The sequence below is a fragment of the Zea mays genome, chromosome 10 (assembly GCF_902167145.1).
Source record: "Zea mays cultivar B73 chromosome 10, Zm-B73-REFERENCE-NAM-5.0, whole genome shotgun sequence".
NCBI lineage: Eukaryota > Viridiplantae > Streptophyta > Magnoliopsida > Poales > Poaceae > Zea > Zea mays.
This window is the reverse complement of record NC_050105.1, coordinates 564,366-586,180: the sequence shown is the minus strand read 5'-3', so window position 1 is coordinate 586,180 and position 21,815 is coordinate 564,366. Positions and strand designations below refer to the sequence as shown.

At 47.9% G+C, this 21,815-nt stretch overlaps 3 protein-coding genes across 3 annotated transcripts; 1 reads left to right on the top strand and 2 right to left on the bottom strand.

Annotated features, from left to right (window-relative positions):
• Nucleotides 1-555: 555 nt before the first annotated feature.
• LOC100193247 (putative DUF231 domain containing family protein) lies at nucleotides 556-5,458 on the bottom strand. The gene is made up of 4 exons (NM_001138396.1): nucleotides 4,868-5,458; nucleotides 4,416-4,787; nucleotides 4,147-4,302; nucleotides 556-1,267 (listed from the first exon to the last, which is right to left on the bottom strand). The coding sequence occupies exons 1-4, from the start codon at nucleotides 5,365-5,367 to the stop codon at nucleotides 859-861; spliced, it is 1,437 nt and encodes a 478-aa protein (NP_001131868.1). The 5' UTR covers nucleotides 5,368-5,458; the 3' UTR covers nucleotides 556-858.
• Nucleotides 5,459-5,851: 393 nt separating this feature from the next.
• On the top strand, nucleotides 5,852-7,478 carry LOC100280459 (agmatine coumaroyltransferase). The gene has a single exon (NM_001153379.2). The coding sequence runs from the start codon at nucleotides 5,906-5,908 to the stop codon at nucleotides 7,292-7,294; it is 1,389 nt and encodes a 462-aa protein (NP_001146851.2). The 5' UTR covers nucleotides 5,852-5,905; the 3' UTR covers nucleotides 7,295-7,478.
• Nucleotides 7,479-8,834: 1,356 nt separating this feature from the next.
• LOC100280589 (uncharacterized) lies at nucleotides 8,835-10,398 on the bottom strand. Its single transcript, NM_001153508.2, has one exon. It carries the CDS (start codon nucleotides 10,382-10,384, stop codon nucleotides 8,978-8,980), a length of 1,407 nt encoding a protein of 468 aa, NP_001146980.2. The 5' UTR covers nucleotides 10,385-10,398; the 3' UTR covers nucleotides 8,835-8,977.
• Nucleotides 10,399-21,815: the final 11,417 nt, after the last annotated feature.

Genomic DNA, 21,815 nt, shown 5'->3' with positions numbered 1-21,815 from the left:
GTTGCCACCTTGGAGTATATCGTCTCCTCTAGCCACGTGGCGGCCTCGGAGTCGCCCACGTGGAGGGGTCGGGTGTTGTTTACCGTACGACTGGAGATAGCCGCGCGGGCACCGTGTCTTCATACTGTAGTAAGGGGTACCCCTGATTCAGAGTACCGACAGATGGCTAACTAAATTTAGCTAGTAAGGGAGCCAATTTGAAAAGTAGCTAAAATTTGACTTGATGAACCATTTGGCTAGTCTATGGGAGATGCTTAGTTGGCTAAAAATTGCTAGTAAAATTAGCTAGCTAATTTGCTAGAAATAGCTAATAGTTGAACTATTAGCTAAACTGTTTAGATGTCCTTAAATAATTTTAGCAGCTGACTATTAGCTCTACTGCATTCAAATATGGTTTAGTTGAAGTCCATAGGCTGAAATAAAATGGTCTCCAAAACAAGATATATTTCTGTCATCAAAATAGTCTTCCCCATGTCCATGTCCTATATACTGTACATTACCCATACTCATAGGGGCAATGGGCACTTCAAAAAAAAAAAGAAGCAATAGTCATTTAAAAAAAAGATAGGCACATTTTTTTCATCCATCAGGAAAAAAGGCTTATATATAGGTAATTTTGCCTGTGAACCAGCAGTATATGTATATGCACTTTATACTAGGTCGCTGTTGTTTTCTCAATTGGCTAACTCACAACTAATTTACACTTCAGCTGAATCTTCTTACATGCTATACCATCAGTAATCAGAACATTCATTTTCCTTTTCGTGCTATCATTTTACTCAATCTACCCAAAAAGGAAGGAAAAAGAATGAAAAATCATACATTCTCCGACAAAAACCAAGCCCCCACTTCTGATTCTCATTGGGGAGGAAGAGGCAGAGACTGGGATGGAGGGGGGCTAAAATTAGAATGCCATGATGATTTCGAAAGAATCCTCGTGTAGAGTATTTGGTTCCACACGTCCGGCACGCCAGGAAGGCACCAGTGGATGCAATCCGCGAACTTCTCGGGGTCTGCCTTCTGCTTAGGCGTCAGCAGCTTCCCTTGCCGGATGGTGTACAGGGACGTGTGGGCGTCCTTCCGGTAATCTGACATCCTTGTGATATTGATCACTGTCACTGGGACCTTCTCCATGGAGCTGGCCACATTGACCACTAAGTCATACAGCCGCATGTCATGGTAAAGATCCAAGTGTTGGCTGTAGTTCTGATATGGAAGCGTCTCTCTTACACATTTGATACCGTCCGGGTTTCCCCAATTCTGTGGGCTGTTTTCACACACACACACACACACACAGCAAATTTTAGCAAGACCATCAATCTAGAACATAGATAGAAATAAATGAGTGAAACATGGTGCTAATTCACAGCCCAAAATCAACAGAAAACATGAAGTTGGTTTTAAGCTGACATCATCTAATCACAATCGCTCTTAATTTTATTCCTTTTTCTTTTCAGTTGATTCACGATTACATCAAAATAAAGTCAACCAGCACCTGATAAATCAATAGGATTCAACACCAAAGGAAAAAGTAATTTGCAAATATATGGTCTTATAAGGTGTGAAAACAAATTTAAAGTACAACATGCAGCAAATGGAGCCTGCTTTCTCTTATGCTGTCCAGGACATGCCCATGTGGAAGCATGTGGGGCAAGCTTTCTATGAAACATTAGTTTATATAGACACCGACACTCACTTTTGCAAAAACGCTGGCTATGTGGCACTCAAGACTAACATGATGCTATTATTTACTCTGCTGATCTGCTCCAAAGACACTCACTAACTAGTTAGTTGTGCCTAACGATGCACAAAACTAAATCTGATGGTAGAACATAGAGCTTGCCAACTAAATTTATTTGCCATGAATAACAGAGCACATCTATGATAACATAGCGCTTGCCAACTGAATTATTTGCCATGGACAACGCAGGTGCATGTCATTTAATTAAGTAGAGAAGAAAGAACCAAAGGAGAGGCAGAACCAACGCCCCTGGGTCACCTAATACAAGGCTAACATCATCACACGTTAGAAAGAATACAAAAACCTATCAGGAGCCTAAGCAGGCGATGACAACAGCCTACATAGGAGCTGATGTTTACCTTAGCACCAGCCCAGCACCTAAGATTTCTAGCATTGAAGTCGAGGGGCTATCTTAAACCATGATTATGACTTGAGTTGAGAGATAAAGAACAGACTATTTTCTATATAATAGCCATAAATGGATGGTTCCAATTTTCAAATAGGCTATTTTCTATATAATATTGCATTCAATGAAAACTTGCAAGAAATCACATATGCTGGATAAAGTTTCTTTCTGCCTGTACAATATGTTATCCTGAGTATCCTTGATGCTAGGCTGCTGGTCCTGTGGGCTGTGGCATAGTACATTTAGTACAGTGAAGAGAACATATCATATTTTCCTGACCCTAAAACTAAATTCACTTCTGACTTCTGAGATGAAGTGCTTCCTGACACAGATAGTGTCATTTTTCTAAAGATTTCAGTTGGATTCTTTGGCAACACTAAGAAACCTAAAGGTTTGTGTTGATTATATAAGATTTTTTCTACCGTTCAGGCCTTTTAGGTAAAAAAGCTCGATAGATGCATTATATAATACTGTCTCTGCCTATAAAACCTCATCTGGAGCTCAAAGTCATTTGGTCATCTAAGATTTACTGCAAATCCAATATTGGAAAAGCAATAACACAAAAAATATGATTAAACTTCTTTTGTCATATAATTGCTTAGTGTACGATGGAATTTGACTTGGGCACTGCTACATCATTTCACAGATTAACTAATAAGCTAAATAAAAAAATGCTGATGTGAATGATGAAATTTTTAAGCCCACGATAAATAAACAGAGAAGAAGTTCCCTTCAATTTTGCTATTACCTAGTATCAATTTTAGACATTAATTTGTTTGCAGAAAAATAGTGTTCAGTTTCTGAGGTGTGCATACTCTTTTTGTTTTAATATTCCTACTATTTACAATGTGCATGAAGTAGAATTTTGTACTTTGTAGGAATGTGGTCCATATCAAAATATGAACCTAATTTCAATAACTCCAACATCTCAGGCTCAACATACAATGGCATCAGCTGCCCAATTGTTTTAACTGAATAAGAAGGCCCTTATTTCTTAGAAGTAGAAGACGGCTTTTAATAGCTATCATGGCACGACGTTACAAATGGCAAATCAAGATATCATGTACTAGAAACTAAATTTTAACAGGTATATCTATATATAGATATTTCTCAACCATTAACACCCCCTCCACCCCCCTCCCAACATATCATCAGTACTCAGAGTCATACAAGTCTGTCAAGAACCAGGGCAAATACAGAAGCCAATTTGAGACCAACTGGCACCTTTCTCTCTCTAGAGATTGTTTACATGCCAAATCCCAGTTTTCAGGTTGCTTGTAATGCAAAAAACAGCACAGAATTCTCAGCTAACCCACACCACATGTGAAACATTATTCATTTTCTGTTGTACTACCAAATGGTACCTTTTTCCTTGCTAATTGTGAACCAGACCCACATAGAAGTTTGGTGAGATTATAAAAAAAGCCTCCCCACCATCCCAAGTTTTGGTGTACTTTAGTCTATAGATGCTTCTTACATTAAAATTTTCATATACCATTTGAACCAAACATCGCCTGCAATGCAGTGAGAGATTTCAAAATTTATTTGATCTATTCACAAAACTCTGAACTCTAAACTAAAGATTAGTACCATCTATGTACCATGTTACCAAATTGGATTAGATTTGGATTTTGTATCCATGCAAGAATTTTAACAATCAGACCCATAAGTTAAGAAATCGTTTTCCTTGTGGGCCATGAACCAACCTAACAACTGAGCTTTATTCATTGACTGGTCGACCATATAGTTTGGTTGAGTGGACAATGACACCGTGCCCTGCTGAATAGAAAAGGAGGAAGGTTGCTTCTCTAGAAGGCAATTTGGACTCAACAACCCCTTCAATCAAGCCAATGTATGGTGCCCAATCGAACCGACAGTGGTCCACATTCAAGGTTGCATTGCAAGGAACTAATCAACCAAAGTCCGCAGCGAACCACCATTGTTCGTACCATATAGAAGAAGGGGAAAAGGAAATATAATTGCAGCAGCTTTCGGTCACCTGAGGTGAGGAGGAGAAATCGTCATGAAGAAGATGGACGTTCGGGCAGGATCGATGTTGTCATTGAGCCAATCAGACCATGTCTTGAACACACGGCCGTACGCCTCAATCCTGGGAACCTCATCGTTGTCAGACCAGTACCTCGAATTGGGTCTCCTGCAAAAATGGATCCAGCGATTTCAGAACACGATCCCATCGCTTGATTGCAGAAAAGACGCAGAGAAAGAAGTTACGCATTCCCAGTCAGGGAGCGAGATGTAGGTGTTGACCTGACTTTGATATCGGCGTTGTTCATCCACCAGATGTAGGTGTTGAAGACGAGGTAGTCAGCATCCTTCCAGTGCTTGGCGTGCGCCTCGATCCGCTCGGGACTGATGATCCGTTCCTTGATGCTGTGGAAGTTGGGGTTGTCAGAGTTGGACTCGACGAGGAAGGGCGCCCAGTAGAACTCGAGCGTGGCGCGGTACTCCTTGGCGTAGAAGGTGTTGAAGGAGCCCCGCTTGACGATCTTCTTCCTGCCCTTGGACAGGATGGACTGCACGAGGCACACCAGCGACTCCCACTGGTTGCGGTTCAGCGAGTCCCCCACGAACATGAGCCGCTTCCCGCGCATCGCCTCCATGAATCTCCGAGCGTCGAACCTGCTTTGCCAATCAGTCGAATCACACAACTGAGCATGGAAGATGCGATCTGGAGGAGGAGGAGGAGGAGGAAGACGTACGTGGGGAGGGAGCACTCGTTGGGCTGCCATCTCCAGTACTGCCACATGTCGTCGGGGCGGCCGTTGGCGAGGCAGGAGACCTGCTTGGTGAGGAAGGTGCAGTCTTTCTCCCGGTACGCCGGAACGGAGACGTTGTCGAAGACCCATCTGCCGCTGGAGAGGTCGCAGGTGAGCGGGGGCAGCGCGAGGGGCGGCAGGCCGGAGACGTTGTAGAGGTCGGCGTCCGGGTAGAGGTAGTCGTCGATGGAGAGCTCGGCGATGGTGCGGGCGTCCTCGCCGTACATGACGAGCGCGAGGAGGAAGAAGGCGGCGGCTAACGTGGTGACCGGGGAGCGGCGCGCCGAGGCGAGGAGGGAGCGCGCGGAGGCTGCGAGCGGATCGAGGAGGCCCCGGGGGCGGGGGGAGGGGCGAGACGACGACTTGGGGGCCGACGAGGTGGTTGTAGCAGTGGTGGGGAGCGCGGGGTCGGAGGTGGAGGTGGGCGGCGGTGGCTTGGCCATGGCTGCGGCTGGAGACTGCTGCTGGGGAAGGGAAGGGGCTGGCTGGATGGTGGTGGTGGTGGCGACTCTCGTCCGCGGCGGCAGAGAGGGCACCAACCGAGGCGAGGCCAACAAGCCCAGCCCGATCCCGCGGCGACGAACGCGGTGTTGTTGGCGTCGGTTGGGTCCGGCGTGTCAGTGCGTGGGTCACCATAGTCAAACTCGCTGCACTGCGGGAGTAGCTAGCTCACGGGCTAAAAGCCTAAAATAGTCTTGGGAGGAAGAGATCTTGGGCCAAGCCTCAACATTGAGCCCATTGTCTTGTCGTTAAGCCTTGCTGGGCTATATCTTATTTCGGGACCGAACTAGACTAGATTGTTATATGGACTGAAGCCCAAGAACTTATAGCCCGCCCTGCCCGCCGGAAGTATCACAGAAAATTGTATTCAAGTGGCATCACATACTATATATATATATATGTATATGTGTTGCTGCAGTGCAGAGTGCAGATGGCCAACGCAATTCACCAGTAGTAGTAGTTGTAGCGGCATAACTAGCTATGGCTACCACCATGGCGGCTAACGACCCGACGAGCATCCGCGTGGTTAGCCGCCGGCTGGTGAAGGCCTCCGACGCTTCCATCCAGCCTCATGTCATGTCCCTCTCCAACCTCGACCTCTACGTCTGCGACTCACAGCTCGGCACGCTGTGCGTCTACCCCAACGCCGGCGGCGGCTTCAGCGCGCGCATCCCCAGCCTGTTCGAGTCCCTCTTGCCGTCCTTGCTCAATTACCTCTACCCATTCGCCGGCCGCCTCGTCACCAACCCAAGCTCCGGCCTCCCCGAGCTCCACTGCCACAACCAAGGCGCAGAGCTCGTGGTCGGCGAGGTCGGCGTCGCCCTGGGGAGCCTCAACTACGGCGCGACCAAGGATTCCGTCAAGAAGATGGTGCTCCCGTTCCCCAGGGACGTCCTTCTGTCGGTGCAGCTGCTCTCCTTCGCGTGCGGGGGCTTCTCCGTCATGTGGTGGATCAACCACCTCGTCGGCGACGGCCACGTGGGCGCCACGATCGTCAGGACGTGGTCCCAGCTCGCGCGGACCGGGGACATCGGCGGTGCGCCCCCGCTCAACTACGACCGCTCCGTGTTCCGCCCGCGCAGCCCGCCGTCGTACAGCGACTCCGTCGCGGCCACCTTCACAACGTTCGACGAGCAGCGCCTGCCCAACGCCCTCACGGCGGAGGCCAGCTTCGTGGACCGCGTCTACTACGTGGAGGCGAGCGACATCGCCGCGCTGCGCGACACGGCGGCGGCGGCCACCACGGCCCAGCGCCCGACCCGCGTCGAGGCGCTGTCCGCCTACCTGTGGAAGGCGCTCGCCGACGTCGTGGCCGCGTGCCCCCGGAGCAACAAGGAGCGCTGCCGCATGGGTTGGTGGGTCAGCGCGCGGCGCCGTGTCACGGCGCCTAAGCTCGTCGCTTTGATGCCCGGCTACCTGGGGAACGTGACGACCTACGCCCTGGGCGACGCGCCGGCGGAGGAGATCGTGCGGAAGCCTCTGGCGGAGGTGGCGGCCATGGTGCGGGACGCCATCACGTCGGTGGACTACGACGAGTACCTCCAGGAGATGGTGGACTGGGTGGAGGTGCACAAGACGGAAGGCCTGATGGAGGCGGCCGTCATCGGAGTCGGCGCGCCCACGCTGAACCAGTCGGTGATGACCACGTTCCCGCTCGACACCGACTTCGGCTTCGGCCAGGCTACTCTGGCAACCACGGTCTCTGACTATGGCAGGCTTTGCTCGGCTTTCCTTTCGGTCGGAGCGCGGCCGGGAGGCGACGGCTCCTGGCTCGTCACCGCCTACATATGGCCGCAGCTGGCGGCGGCGCTGGAGTCCGACGGCATCTTCAAGCTTCTCACGGCGGAGTACCTCGGTCTAGCTATGTGAGCAACTGAACGGAACACAGTTAGCTCGACGGATCGATCATATATGTGTTTTCTTTCTTTTGATTCGAATCGATGCATGATGTGCTTCCTTTGTTTTTCTGTCAGCTTTTGTACCTGTACGCCAGCAGATGAGACTCTGGTCTTTGGGATATTATATATCTGCTAAATAAAGATGGGCTCGACATATATATGAGACCATATCCTGTAGGCAAAGGACGCCGGTGCTCCCATGCGCAAAATGCATCCAATCCATCCGTCTAATATCGAACGGTGTACCGAGTTTTTTTATGAACAACACTAACGTGGAGAGCGTGTGAGGACTTATTTGCAAAAAGTCATAACACATTAACACCGTTGAATACAGAACGGATGAGTTGGATGCATTTTGCGCATGGGAGCACCGGCGTCTTTTGCCTATAGGATATGCTCTCCATATATATAGCCTTCTAGTACTGTATATAATATTATATTGTAAAGTTATTTCTCGACCTTTTGGTTCTTAGACCACCTTCTAAAATTTAGCGACTAAATCAAATTTGGAAGACATGTAAATGCATATTAATGCACTGTGTCTTGAGGTGTGTTTAGACTATTACTAGTCTATTTATCTTATCACAATATCCAAAACTACCACGTCAAATGCAATTACATAAAATACAACTATTTCAATGCATGGTACCAACTACCAAGCATATATAAGAGTATGAGATGTGTGTCAATTTGACGATTCAAGTTTCAATATCTAGATCCCATGCCCAAACATCACCCCCCTAGAGCAAGTATAATAAAAGGCTATAAGCAAGCCAAATAATAAGGTGGATGAGAGGGAAGAGGAGAGAGAGCTGAAGCGGTCTATAAACTTACAACAGACTTGCACATAAGAACCAGAAATTTTATGAAAAAGACAAGTAGGTCATGCACACATTAACAGTGAAGAGCTAACAACTATACACATGGGCTAAGAGGTAGCCTGCGAGGTTCTTTACATCCATCTGTTGGCTATATTATTAAACTTGTTTTTAACATACAACTTTCTTCTATTTCCTCTTAATTCTCTTGCCACATTATTAAAAATACTTATGTATCATGTATTAAATGAGTATGCTACTATGGATTGGACCTAGAGAGATAGGTATAAAAAATGAAGAAACTATGTCTTCATCGAGACACACCTCTGGCTCGATACTCGAAGCCCAAAGCACAACTTCACCTAATACAACCTACATAAATGAAGTCGTACCTTATAGAAGTTTAGATACATCTTATTTATACCTATATATGTCTTAGTTGTGCCTTTTACTTGAAAAAACTGTACTACAGTTGTACATGTCCTAAGAGAGACAAGTAAGACGCTTGCCTCTATTAATAGCTGATTAATAGAGGTGGATGCCTCCCTTGTTAATGAGTGGTCTATTAGTATACCCATCTCTCTCTTTTTCTCTATCTATGAGCTCACTCGCTTGTTAAAGATGGGTAAGCTAGCTGTCAGAGATAGCATTAGAGGAAGTGCTCATAGGAGCTTCTTTCATGTCTCTTTTGAAGAAAATTAACAGAGATTTTTATTTAGCACTGGCCCGAGACCATGCAACATTATTACACGAACGACGTACACAATGCAAGGTAGCGCGCATGCATGATTCTGATCTGATATGCATGCAGCGCATGTAGATCGACCACGTCGCCGCTAGGGTGTGACTGTGAGACCGAGATACTCCGCCGTGAGAGGCTTAAAGACGCCGTCCGACTCCAGCGCCGCCGCCATCTGCGGCCAAATGTAGGCGCTGAGGAGCCAGGAGCCGTCGCCTCCAGGCCGCGCTCCGACGGACAGGTAGCCCGAACAAAGCCTCCCATAGTCGCAGATGGGCAGCGCGAGCGCGGCGTCGCCGAAGCCGAAGTTCGTGTCGAGCGGGAACGACGCGAACACGGTCTGGTTCAACGTCGGCGAGCCCAGCCCGAGGACGCCCTTCTCCATCACGTGCTCCGTCTTGTGCACCTCCACCCAGTCCACCAGCTCCTGCAGGTACTCGTCGTAGTCTATGGACGTGATGGTCTCCCGCACCATGGCCGCCACCTCGGCCAGCGGCTTCCGCCGGATCTCCTCCACGGCCGCGCCGCCCAGCGCGTAGGCCGTGACGTTGCCGAAGTAGTTGCGCATCGCGGGGATCAGCTCGGGCGACTTCACCCGCCGCCGAGCGTCCACCATCCAGCCCATGCAGCACCGCTCCTCGGGCACGCGGCACGCGGCCACGACGGCGGCGAGGACCTTCCACAAGTAGGCGGACACCGCCTGGACGCGTGAGGGACGCTGGAGCTCGGTGACAGTGGCCATGTCCCGCAGCTTGGCGATGTCGGCCGCCTCGACGTAGTAGAGGCGCTCCACGAAGCTGGCGGCGGCCGTCAGGGCGTTCACCGTCCGGTGGTCGTCGTACGTGGCGAACATGGCGTCGAGCGCGTCGCTGTAGGCCGGCGGGTTGCGGGGGCGGAACATCGAGCGGTCGTGGTTCACTGACACCGCTCCCACGGTGGCGATGCTCCCGCCGGCCCGTGCCAGCTCGGACCACATCCTGACGCACATGGTGATGGCGTTGCCGTCGTTGAGGAGGTTGTTGTTGGCCCACACGACGGAGAAGCCGCCGCACGCGAAGGACAGCAGCTGCACCGAGAGCGTGACGTCCTCAGGGTACGGCATCATGATCTTCTTCAGGGACTCCTCGGCAAGACCGTAATCCAGGCTGCCCAGGGCGACGCCGACCTCTCCCACCACGAGCTCCGCGCCCTGGTTGTGGCAGTGGAGCTCGGGGACGCCGGAGCTTGGGTTGACGACAATGCGACCGGCGAGAGGGTAGAAGTGGTTAAGCAAGGTCGGCAGGACGGCCTCGAAGGTGGAGACGACGGCGTCGAAGCCGCCGCCCGGGCCGGACTTTGTTGACAGCTTGGGGTAGAGGCACACTATGGAGGCCTGCACGTTGTCCGGGTAGAGATCTAGGTTTGAGAAGGTGACGACGTGCGGCTGGAGGGAGGGGTCGGATGCCTTCACAAGCCGCCGACTCAACACGCGAATGGACACATCACAGGATCCTACGGCAGGCATGTTTTTGAGTCCAGTGCAGGTAGGCAGATGCTATTAGTCCATCTAAATCTGGTTGCTTCGTGTGTGTATTTATACTAGTAGCTAGCAGAAGGCGTGGGTGTTAAGGTCTTTTTAGACCAAACACTAATTATCTCTATATTGCCCTAGTAGTGAGTCTGGACCTTGGGATGATCCCTAGATTGTGCCTAGGAAAAGTTGTGGGGGATAGAGATCCCCCGGATTCTCATGAACACTAAAACGTTGGTTCATACTATGGGATGGACCAATAGGATATAGCCGAGTCGGGTGAGCCTGATCCAAGAAGACAAAGACCGACTTCCGAGTTAGGCACTATCGAAGCACTGATATCTCGGGTGGTGTGGATGTAAGCATCTAATGAGCTAAGCATTCGACAATAACTCAGACGAGAAAGCGATCAATATTCTGGATATGTAGGGCTGCAAGCTGCGACAAAGAAAGAGATAAGTGAAGGTAGTGGTCACAACTTGTAAAGGGATAACTTTCTGGTCGTGTATATAAGGCCGATGAGGGACCCCTACAAAATCATCTCATCTCACCCCATCCTCATCAACAACAACCGAGCCATCACAAAGTTCATTTGTAATCCTCATACTCCATAAATCAATACATAGCCACAACAGGAAGTAGTGTGTTACGCAATTCAAAGTGGCCCGAACTTGTATAAACCTACGAGCAATACGACGTGCCTCCGCACGTACCATCGAGTCGCAATCAACGACGTCGTCCTACCCAAAAGCATCACGTGCGTAACTCCGTGGTGCGCGGTCGGGTCACAAACACAGACAACTAGCGCGCCAGGTAGTGGGTGCAACGTTGATACACGACGACTCCATGGCCATCATCTTCAACACCTTGCTCAACTTCAATGCTGGAGAGATCTTCCACTTCGGATCCATCTCCTGCATTGCAGATCAGGAAGGTATCTTGCACCGCATAGCGGACGCGTCCGAGAAGAAATCCTCTCTGGTGGTGCCAAAAGCGGCTACAGAATTGCCTCATACAACACCAGCGAGAATTACGCCGACAAAATCCAAAGCGCGAGAACCACAACAGGTTTTCATTTCGCGCAAGTTCGCACCAACGTCGGGTGGGCCTAGGGCCGTTGTGATGCCTGTGGCTCGATCGACCGAGGCCATGCCTCTATCGTGGTGGACTCCCTTGTCCACTGAAAGGGAATTAGGCTTACACCTAGTTTCTAAATAATTTTGGTGGTTGAATTGACCAACACAAACAAATGGACTAACTAGTTTGCTCTAGTGTATAAGTTATACAGGTGTAAAAGGTTCACACTCAGCCAATAAAAAGATCAAGTTTTGGATTGAACAAAGGAGCAAAAAGGCAACCGAAGGCACCTCTGGTCTGGGGGCACCGGACTGTCCGGTGTACACCGGACAGTGTCCGGTGCACCACCGGACAGTGTCCGGTGCACCAGAGGACTCCAACTCGAACTCTTCAGCCTCGGGAAAATTCGGAGCCGGCGCGCTATAATTCACCGGACTGTCCGGTGTACACCGGACAGTGTCCGGTGCTCCAACGGGACGCGGCTCTGGAACTCGCCAGCCTCGGGATTTCACGAAGGATGCTCCGCTATAATTCACCGGACTGTCCGGTGCATCCGCGGAGCAACGGCTATTTCGGCGCCAACGGCTACCTGCGACGCATTTAATGCGCGCGTAGCGCGCGCAGATGTCAGGCACGCCCATACTGGCGCACCGGACATCCAACAGTACATGTCCGGTGTGCACCGGACATCCAGGCGGGCCCAGAAGTCAGAAGCTCCAACGGTCAGAATCCAACGGCATTGGTGACGTGGCTGGGGCACCGGACATGTCCGGTGTGCACCGGACTGTCCGGTGCGCCATCGAACAGACAGCCTCCACCAACGGTCAAGTTTGGTGGTTGGGGCTATAAATACCCCAACCACCCCACCATTCATTGCATCCAAGTTTTCCACTTCTCAACCACGTACAAGAGCTAGGCATTCAATTCTAGACACACCAAAGAGATCAAATCCTCTCCAATTCCACATAAGGCTTTAGTGATTAGCGAGAGAGATTTGCCGTGTTCTTTTGAGCTCTTGCGCTTGGATTGCTTCTTTTCTTTCTCACTTGTTCTTGAGATCAATACTCAATTGTAATCAAGGCAAGAGGCACCAATTGTGTGGTGGCCCTTGCGGGGAAGTTTTGTTCCCGGCTTTGATTTGAGAAGAGAAGCTCACTCGGTCGGAAGGACCGTTTGAGAGAGGGAAGGGTTGAAAGAGACCCGGCCTTTGTGGCCTCCTCAACGGGGAGTAGGTTTGCGAGAACCGAACCTCGGTAAAACAAATCCGCGTGTCACACTCTTTATTTGCTTGCGATTTGTTTTGCACCCTCTCTCGCGGACTCGTTTATATTTCTAACGCTAACCCGGCTTGTAGTTGTGTTTATATTTGTAAATTTCAGTTTCGCCCTATTCACCCCCCTCTAGGCGACTATCAATTGGTATCAGAGCCCGGTGCTTCATTAGAGCCTAACCGCTCGAAGTGATGTCGGGAGATCACGCCAAGAAGGAGATGGAGACCGGCGAAAAGCCCACTACAAGCCATGGGAGCACTTCATCCGAAGAGTCCCGCACCAAGAGAAAGGAGAAGAAGAACTCCTCCAAAGGGAAGGAGAAGAAGTCTTCTTCACACCAAAAGGAGAAGAAGGAGAAATCCGCTTCTCACAAGACGCGTCGAAGTGGGGACAAGAAAAAGAGGATGAGGAAAGTGGTCTACTACGAGACCGATTCTTCATCGCCATCCACCTCCGGCTCCGACGCGGCTTCCGTCACTTCTAAGCGCCAAGAGCACAAGAAGTATAGTAAGATCCCCCTACGCTACCCTCGCATTTCTAAACATACACCTTTACTTTCCGTCCCATTAGGCAAACCACCAACTTTTGATGGTGAAGATTATGCTAGGTGGAGTGATTTAATGCGATTTCATCTAACCTCACTCCACAAAAGTATATGGGATGTTGTTGAGTTTGGTGCACAGGTACCATCCGTAGGGGATGAAGACTATGATGAGGATGAGGTGGCCCAAATCAAGCACTTCAACTCTCAAGCAACAACAATACTCCTCGCTTCTCTAAGTAGAGAGGAGTATAACAAAGTACAAGGGTTGAAGAGCGCCAAGGAGGTTTGGGATGTGCTCAAAACCGCGCACGAGGGAGATGAGCTTACAAAGATCACCAAGCGGGAAACGATCGAGGGGGAGCTCGGTCGCTTCCGGCTTCGCAAAGGAGAAGAGCCACAAAACATGTACAACCGGCTCAAGACCTTGGTGAACCAAGTGCGCAACCTCGGGAGCAAAAAGTGGGATGACCACGAGGTGGTTAAGGTTATTCTAAAATCTCTTATTTTTCTTAACCCTACTCAAGTTCAATTAATCCGTGGCAACCCAAGATATACACTAATGACCCCCGAGGAAGTAATCGGGAATTTTGTAAGTTTTGAGTGCATGATCGAAGGCTCGAGGAAGATCAACGAGCTTGATGATCCCTCCACATCCGAAGCTCAACCCGTCGCATTCAAGGCGACGGAGGAAAAGAAGGAGGAGTCTACACCAAGTAGACAACCAATCGACGCCTCCAAGCTCGACAATGTGGAAATGGCGCTCGTCATCAAGAGCTTCCGCCAAATCCTCAAACAAAGGAGAGGCAAAGACTACAAGTCCCGCTCCAAGAAGGTTTGCTACAAGTGTGGTAAGCCCGGTCACTTTATAGCTAAATGTCCATTATCAAGTGATAGTGACAGGGGCGACGACAAGAAGGGGAGAAGAAAGGAGAAGAAGAGGTACTACAAAAAGAAGGGCGGCGATGCCCATGTTTGTCGGGAGTGGGACTCCGACGAAAGCTCAAGCGACTCCTCCGACGACGAGGACGCCGCCAACATCGCCGTCACCAAGGGACTCCTCTTCCCAAACGTCGGCCACAAGTGCCTCATGGCAAAGGACGGCAAAAAGAAGGTTAAATCTAAATCCTCCACTAAATATGAATCCTCTAGTGATGATAATGCTAGTGATGAGGAAGATAATTTGCGTACTCTTTTTGCCAACCTCAACATGCAACAAAAAGAAAAACTTAATGAATTAATTAGTGCCATCCATGAAAAGGATGATCTCTTGGACACCCAAGAGGACTTCCTTATTAAAGAAAATAAAAAGCATGTTAAGGTTAAAAATGCTTATGCTCTAGAAGTAGAAAAATGTGAAAAATTATCTAGTGAGCTAAGCACTTGCCATGAGACTATAGACAACCTTAGAAATGAAAATACTAATTTATTAGCTAAGGTTGATTCTATCTCTTGCAATGTTTCAATTCCCAATCTTAGAAATGATAATGATGATTTACTTGCTAAGATTGAAGAATTAAATTTATCTCTTGATAGCCTTAGAAATGAAAATGAAAAATTGCTTGCTAAGGCTAAAGATTTTGATGTTTGCAATGCTACTATTTCCGACCTTAGAAGTAAAAATGAAATATTGCGTGCTAAGATCGTTGAACTTAATTCATGCAAACCCTCTACATCTAGTGTTGAGCATGTTTCCATTTGTACTAGATGTAGAGATGTTGATATTAATGCTATTCATGATCACATGACTTTAATTAAACAACAAAATGATCATATAGCAATATTAGATGCAAAAATTGCCGAGCATAACTTAGAGAATGAAAAATTTAAATTTGCTAGAAGTATGCTCTATAATGGGAGACACCCTGACATCAAGGATGGCATTGGCTTCCAAAGGGGAGACAATGTCAAACTTAGTGCCCCTCCTAAAAGATTGTCTAATTTTGTAAAGGGCAAGGCTCCCATGCCTCAGGATAACGAGGGTTACATTTTGTACCCTGCCGGTTATCCCGAGAGCAAGATTAGGAGAATTCACTCTAGGAAGTCTCACTCTGGCCCAAATCATGCTTTTATGTATAAGGGTGAGACATCTAGCTCTAGGCAACCAACCCGTGCTAAGTTGCCTAAGAAGAAAACTCCTAGTGCATCAAATGATCATGACATTTCTTTTAAAACTTTTGATGCATCTTATGTGTTGACTAACAAATCCGGCAAAGTAGTTGCCAAATATGTTGGGGGCAAACACAAGGGGTCAAAGACTTGTGTTTGGGTACCCAAAGTTCTTGTGTCTAATGCCAAAGGACCCAAAACCATTTGGGTACCTAAAGTCAAGAACTAAACTTGTTTTGTAGGTTTATGCATCCGGGGGCTCAAGTTGGATACTCGACAGCGGGTGCACTAACCACATGACAGGGGAGAAGAAGATGTTCTCCTCCTACGAGAAAAACCAAGATCCCCAACGAGCTATCACATTCGGGGATGGAAATCAAGGTTTGGTCAAAGGTCTTGGTAGAATAGCTATATCTCCTGACCATTCTATTTCCAATGTTTTTCTAGTAGATTCATTAGATTACAATTTGCTTTCTGTATCTCAATTATGCAAAATGGGCTACAACTGTCTCTTTACTGATATAGGTGTCACTGTCTTTAGAAGAAGTGATGATTCAATAGCATTTAAGGGTGTGTTAGAGGGTCAGCTATACTTAGTAGATTTTGATAGAGCTAAACTCGACACATGCTTAATTGCTAAGACTAACATGGGTTGGCTCTGGCACCGCCGACTAGCCCATGTTGGGATGAAGAATCTTCATAAGCTTCTAAAGGGAGAGCACATTTTAGGACTAACAAATGTTCATTTTGAGAAAGACAGGGTTTGTAGCGCATGTCAAGCAGGAAAGCAAGTTGGAGCCCATCATCCACACAAGAATATCATGACGACCGACAGGCCACTTGAGCTACTCCACATGGATTTATTCGGCCCGATTGCTTACATAAGCATCGGCGGGAGTAAGTATTGTCTTGTAATAGTGGATGATTATTCTCGCTTCACTTGGGTATTCTTTTTGCAGGAAAAATCACAAACCCAAGAGACCTTAAAGGGATTCTTGAGACGGGCTCAAAATGAGTTCAGCTTAAGGATCAAGAAAATAAGAAGCGACAACGGGACGGAGTTCAAGAACTCTCAAATTGAAGGCTTCCTTGAGGAGGAGGGCATCAAGCATGAGTTCTCTTCTCCCTACACCCCTCAACAAAATGGTGTAGTGGAGAGGAAGAATCGAACTCTATTGGACATGGCTAGAACCATGCTTGATGAGTACAAGACTTCGGATCGGTTTTGGGCGGAGGCGGTTAACACCGCTTGCTACGCCATCAACCGGTTGTATCTACACCGAATCCTCAAGAAGACATCATACGAACTCCTAACCGGTAAAAAGCCCAATATTTCATATTTTAGAGTCTTTGGTAGCAAATGTTTTATTCTTGTTAGGAGAGGTAGAAAATCTAAATTTGCTCCTAAGACTGTAGAAGGCTTTTTACTTGGTTATGACTCAAACACAAGGGCATATAGGGTCTTTAACAAGTCCACTGGACTAGTTGAAGTCTCATGTGACGTTGTGTTTGATGAAACTAACGGCTCTCAAGTAGAGCAAGTTGATCTTGATGAGATAGGTATTGAAGAGGCTCCGTGCATCGCGCTAAGGAACATGTCCATTGGGGATGTGTGTCCTAAGGAATCCGAAGAGCCTCCAAATGCACAAGATCAATCGTCCTCCTCCACGCAAGCATCTCCACCAACACAAAATGAGGATGAAGCTCAATTTGATGAAGGACAAGATCAAGAAGATGAGCCACCTCAAGATGATGGCAATGATCAAGGAGGAGATGCAAATAATCAAGAAAAGGAGGATGATGAAGAACCAAGGCCGCCACACCCAAGAGTCCACCAAGCAATCCAACGAGATCACCCCGTCGACACCATCCTCGGCGACATTCATAAGGGGGTAACTACTAGATCTCGTATTGCACATTTTTGTGAGCATTACTCTTTTGTTTCCTCTATTGAGCCACACAGGGTAGAGGAAGCACTCCAAGATTCGGATTGGGTGGTGGCGATGCAAGAGGAGCTCAACAACTTCACTAGGAATGAGGTATGGCATTTAGTTCCACGTCCTAATCAAAATGTTGTAGGAACCAAATGGGTCTTCCGCAACAAGCAAGATGAGCATGGTATGGTGACAAGGAACAAAGCTCGACTTGTGGCCAAGGGATACTCCCAAGTCGAAGGTTTAGATTTCGGTGAAACCTATGCACCCGTAGCTAGGCTTGAGTCAATTCGCATATTATTGGCCTATGCTACTTACCATGGCTTTAAGCTTTATCAAATGGACGTGAAAAGTGCCTTCCTCAATGGACCAATCAAGGAAGAGGTCTATGTTGAGCAACCTCCCGGCTTTGAAGATAGTGAGTACCCTAACCATGTCTACAAACTCTCTAAGGCGCTTTATGGGCTCAAGCAAGCCCCAAGAGCATGGTATGAATGCCTTAGGGATTTTCTCATCACTAATGAATTCAAAGTCGGAAAGGCCGATCCTACTCTATTCACTAAAACTATTGAAAATGACTTGTTTGTATGTCAAATTTATGTTGATGATATTATATTTGGGTCTACTAACGAGTCTACATGTGAAGAATTTAGTAGGATCATGACACAAAAGTTCGAGATGTCTATGATGGGGGAGTTGAAGTACTTGGGATTTCAAGTGAAGCAACTCCAAGAGGGCACCTTCATTAGCCAAACGAAGTACACTCAAGACATTCTAAACAAGTTTGGGATGAAGGATGCCAAGCCCATCAAGACACCCATGGGAACTAATGGGCATCTCGACCTCGACACGGGAGGTAAGTCCGTGGATCAAAAGGTATACCGGTCGATGATAGGTTCTTTACTCTATTTATGTGCATCTCGACCGGATATTATGCTTTCCGTATGCATGTGTGCAAGATTCCAAGCCGACCCTAAGGAAGCTCACCTTACGACCGTGAAACGAATCTTGAGATATTTGGCTTATACTCCTAAGTTTGGGCTTTGGTATCCTAGGGGATCCACATTTGATTTGATTGGTTATTCGGATGCCGATTGGGCGGGGTGTAAAATCAATAGGAAGAGCACATCGGGGACTTGCCAGTTCTTGGGAAGATCCTTGGTGTCTTGGGCTTCAAAGAAGCAAAATTCGGTCGCTCTTTCCACCGTCGAAGCCGAGTACATTGCCGCAGGCCATTGTTGCGCGCAATTGCTTTGGATGAGGCAAACCCTGCGGGACTACGGTTACAAATTAACCAAAGTCCCTTTGCTATGTGATAATGAAAGTGCAATCAAGATGGCGGATAATCCCGTCGAGCATAGCCGCACTAAACACATAGCCATTCGGTATCATTTTCTTAGGGATCACCAACAAAAGTGAGATATCGAGATTTCATATATTAACACTAAAGATCAATTAGCCGATATCTTTACCAAGCCTCTTGATGAACAATCTTTTAACAAACTTAGGCATGAGCTCAATATTCTTGATTCGCGCAATTTCTTTTGCTAGATTGCACACATAGCTCATTTATATACCTTTGATCATGTCTCTTTCATATGCTATGACTAATGTGTTTTTCAAGTCTATTTCAAACCAAGTCATAGGTGTATTGAAAGGGAATTGGAGTCTTCGGCGAAGACAAAGGCTTCCACTCCGTAACTCATCCTTCGCCATCGCTCCATGTCACTCTCCATCTTTGGGGGAGAGAGCAAAAGGACTTTGTCTTTGGTATAATCTTAACTCATTTATTTATGACCAAAGGGGAAGTTAGCACTTCGAGGGCTCTAATGATTCCGTTTTTGGCGATTCATGCCAAAGGGGGAGAGAGTATGTATGAGCCCAAAGCAAAAGGACCGCACCACCACCAATTTCAAAAACTTCGTGTTTCCAAGAATATTATCAATTGGTATCCTATTGTGTTCAAAAGGGGGAGAAAGTAGTATTTCAAAAATGATATATCAAAACCCTCTTGAACACTAAGAGGAGGATCTCATTTAGGGGGAGTTTTGTTTAGTCAAAGGAAAGGCATTTGAAACAGGGGGAGAAAATTTAAAATCTTGAAAATGCTTTACAAAATCTTATTCATTTACCTTTGACTTTTTGCAAAAGAACTTTGAAAAGGATTTACAAAAGATTTTGCAAAAACAAAACATGTGGTACAAGCGTGGTCCAAAATGTTAAAAATAAAGAAACAATCCATGCATATCTTGTAAGTATTTATATTGGCTCAATTCCAAGCAACCTTTTGCACTTACATTATGCAAACTAGTTCAATTATACACTTCTATATATTTGCTTTGGTTTGTGTTGGCATCAATCACCAAAAAGGGGGAGATTGAAAGGGAATTAGGCTTACACCTAGTTTCTAAATAATTTTGGTGGTTGAATTGACCAACACAAACAAATGGACTAACTAGTTTGCTCTAGTGTATAAGTTATACAGGTGTAAAAGGTTCACACTCAGCCAATAAAAAGATCAAGTTTTGGATTCAACAAAGGAGCAAAAAGGCAACCGAAGGCACCTCTGGTCTGGGGGCACCGGACTGTCCGGTGTACACCGGACAGTGTCCGGTGCACCACCGGACAGTGTCCGGTGCACCAGAGGACTCCAACTCGAACTCTTCAGCCTCGGGAAAATCCGGAGCCGGCGCGCTATAATTCACCGGACTGTCCGGTGTACACCGGACAGTGTCCGGTGCTCCAACGGGACGCGGCTCTAGAACTCGCCAGCCTCGGGATTTCACGAAGGATGCTCCGCTATAATTCACCGGACATGTCCGGTGCATCCGCGGAGCAACGACTATTTCGGCGCCAACGGCTACCTGCGACGCATTTAATGCGCGCGTAGCGCGCGCAGATGTCAGGCACGCCCATACTGGCGCACCGGACATCCAACAGTACATGTCCGGTGTGCACCGGACATCCAGGCGGGCCCAGAAGTCAGAAGCTCCAACGGTCAGAATCCAACGGCATTGGTGACGTGGCTGGGGCACCGGACATGTCCGGTGTGCACCGGACTGTCCGGTGCGCCATCGAACAGACAGCCTCCACCAACGGTCAAGTTTGGTGGTTGGGGCTATAAATACCCCAACCACCCCACCATTCATTGCATCCAAGTTTTCCACTTCTCAACCACTTACAAGAGCTAGGCATTCAATTCTAGACACACCAAAGAGATCAAATCCTCTCCAATTCCACATAAGGCTTTAGTGATTAGCGAGAGAGATTTGCCGTGTTCTTTTGAGCTCTTGCGCTTGGATTGCTTCTTTTCTTTCTCACTTGTTCTTGAGATCAATACTCAATTGTAATCAAGGCAAGAGGCACCAATTGTGTGGTGGCCCTTGCGGGGAAGTTTTGTTCCCGGCTTTGATTTGAGAAGAGAAGCTCACTCGGTCGGAAGGACCGTTTGAGAGAGGGAAGGGTTGAAAGAGACCCGGCCTTTGTGGCCTCCTCAACGGGGAGTAGGTTTGCGAGAACCGAACCTCGGTAAAACAAATCCGCGTGTCACACTCTTTATTTGCTTGTGATTTGTTTTGCACCCTCTCTCGCGGACTCGTTTATATTTCTAACGCTAACCCGGCTTGTAGTTGTGTTTATATTTGTAAATTTCAGTTTCGCCCTATTCACCCCCCTCTAGGCGACTATAATCCACGTTGCCCTGTCGAGCATGGACTTGGATCACTCGGCGAAGAGAAGCATGCACCCCTAGGATTGGCGCAACCGTGGGGGCACAACTAACGACCATCCCGACCACTCTGCCCTTCAAAGAAGATGGAGGGTGCACGAAGCATCACACCAAGCTCCTTTTCGGACATCCTCTTCATCTAGGGAAGGGTGGAGGACACACCAGTTTCCGATGACGAGCCCACCATACTGCGGAAGAGCCCCCCAATGGGACACGCGCTGACGCCAGAACAAGCGCCGTAACATATGGCGTCACCATGAAGCCGGGGAACAGGATCCAGCGCAACCCGTCTCCCTGGACGAAGCCTCTGAAGTAGGGGAAACCCCCAACGACAGCAAGATGATCATCGTGATCGTCGCCACGCCCATGAACATGAACGAGAGCAAAATGAGCAGGACGCCAGGCTCCGGCGTGAGAACCCGCTTCTCCCTCAGAACCTATTCCCTGATTTTGCTCGAGTACTGAATACGCCGAGTGAAGTCGGGGGAGTCTTGGCTCAAATCGCTAATGGCTTGTCGCGCACCCTAGACACGGATGGCTATCATGAGGTCCTCACCCAGACGACGAACCATCTTCTTTCGCTCGTCCATCCGCCGAATGATCTACGCCACGCCATCAACAGTAGACGAGATGTGCAGATCAATATCAACGCTTCGCGTGATCGCCGGCATGAGGAGGCGATGAAGCAATGAGAAGAGTAGGGGTGGACATTTTAAAACCGAAACCTAAACTCGAACTAAACCCGAATAGACCGAATTGTCGGTCT

Coding starts and splice junctions, on each gene's coding strand:
- LOC100280589 (NM_001153508.2), bottom strand. CDS start 10,384: ATGCCTGCCGTAGGATCCTGTGATGTGTCCATTCGCGTGTTGAGTCGG.
- LOC100280459 (NM_001153379.2), top strand. CDS start 5,906: ATGGCTACCACCATGGCGGCTAACGACCCGACGAGCATCCGCGTGGTT.
- LOC100193247 (NM_001138396.1), bottom strand. CDS start 5,367: ATGGCCAAGCCACCGCCGCCCACCTCCACCTCCGACCCCGCGCTCCCC. Junction 4,303..4,415: donor AACGCCGATATCAAAGTCAG/GTCAACACCTAC, acceptor CCATTTTTGCAG/GAGACCCAATTCGAGGTACT. Junction 1,268..4,146: donor ATTTCTCCTCCTCACCTCAG/GTGACCGAAAGC, acceptor GTGTGAAAACAG/CCCACAGAATTGGGGAAACC.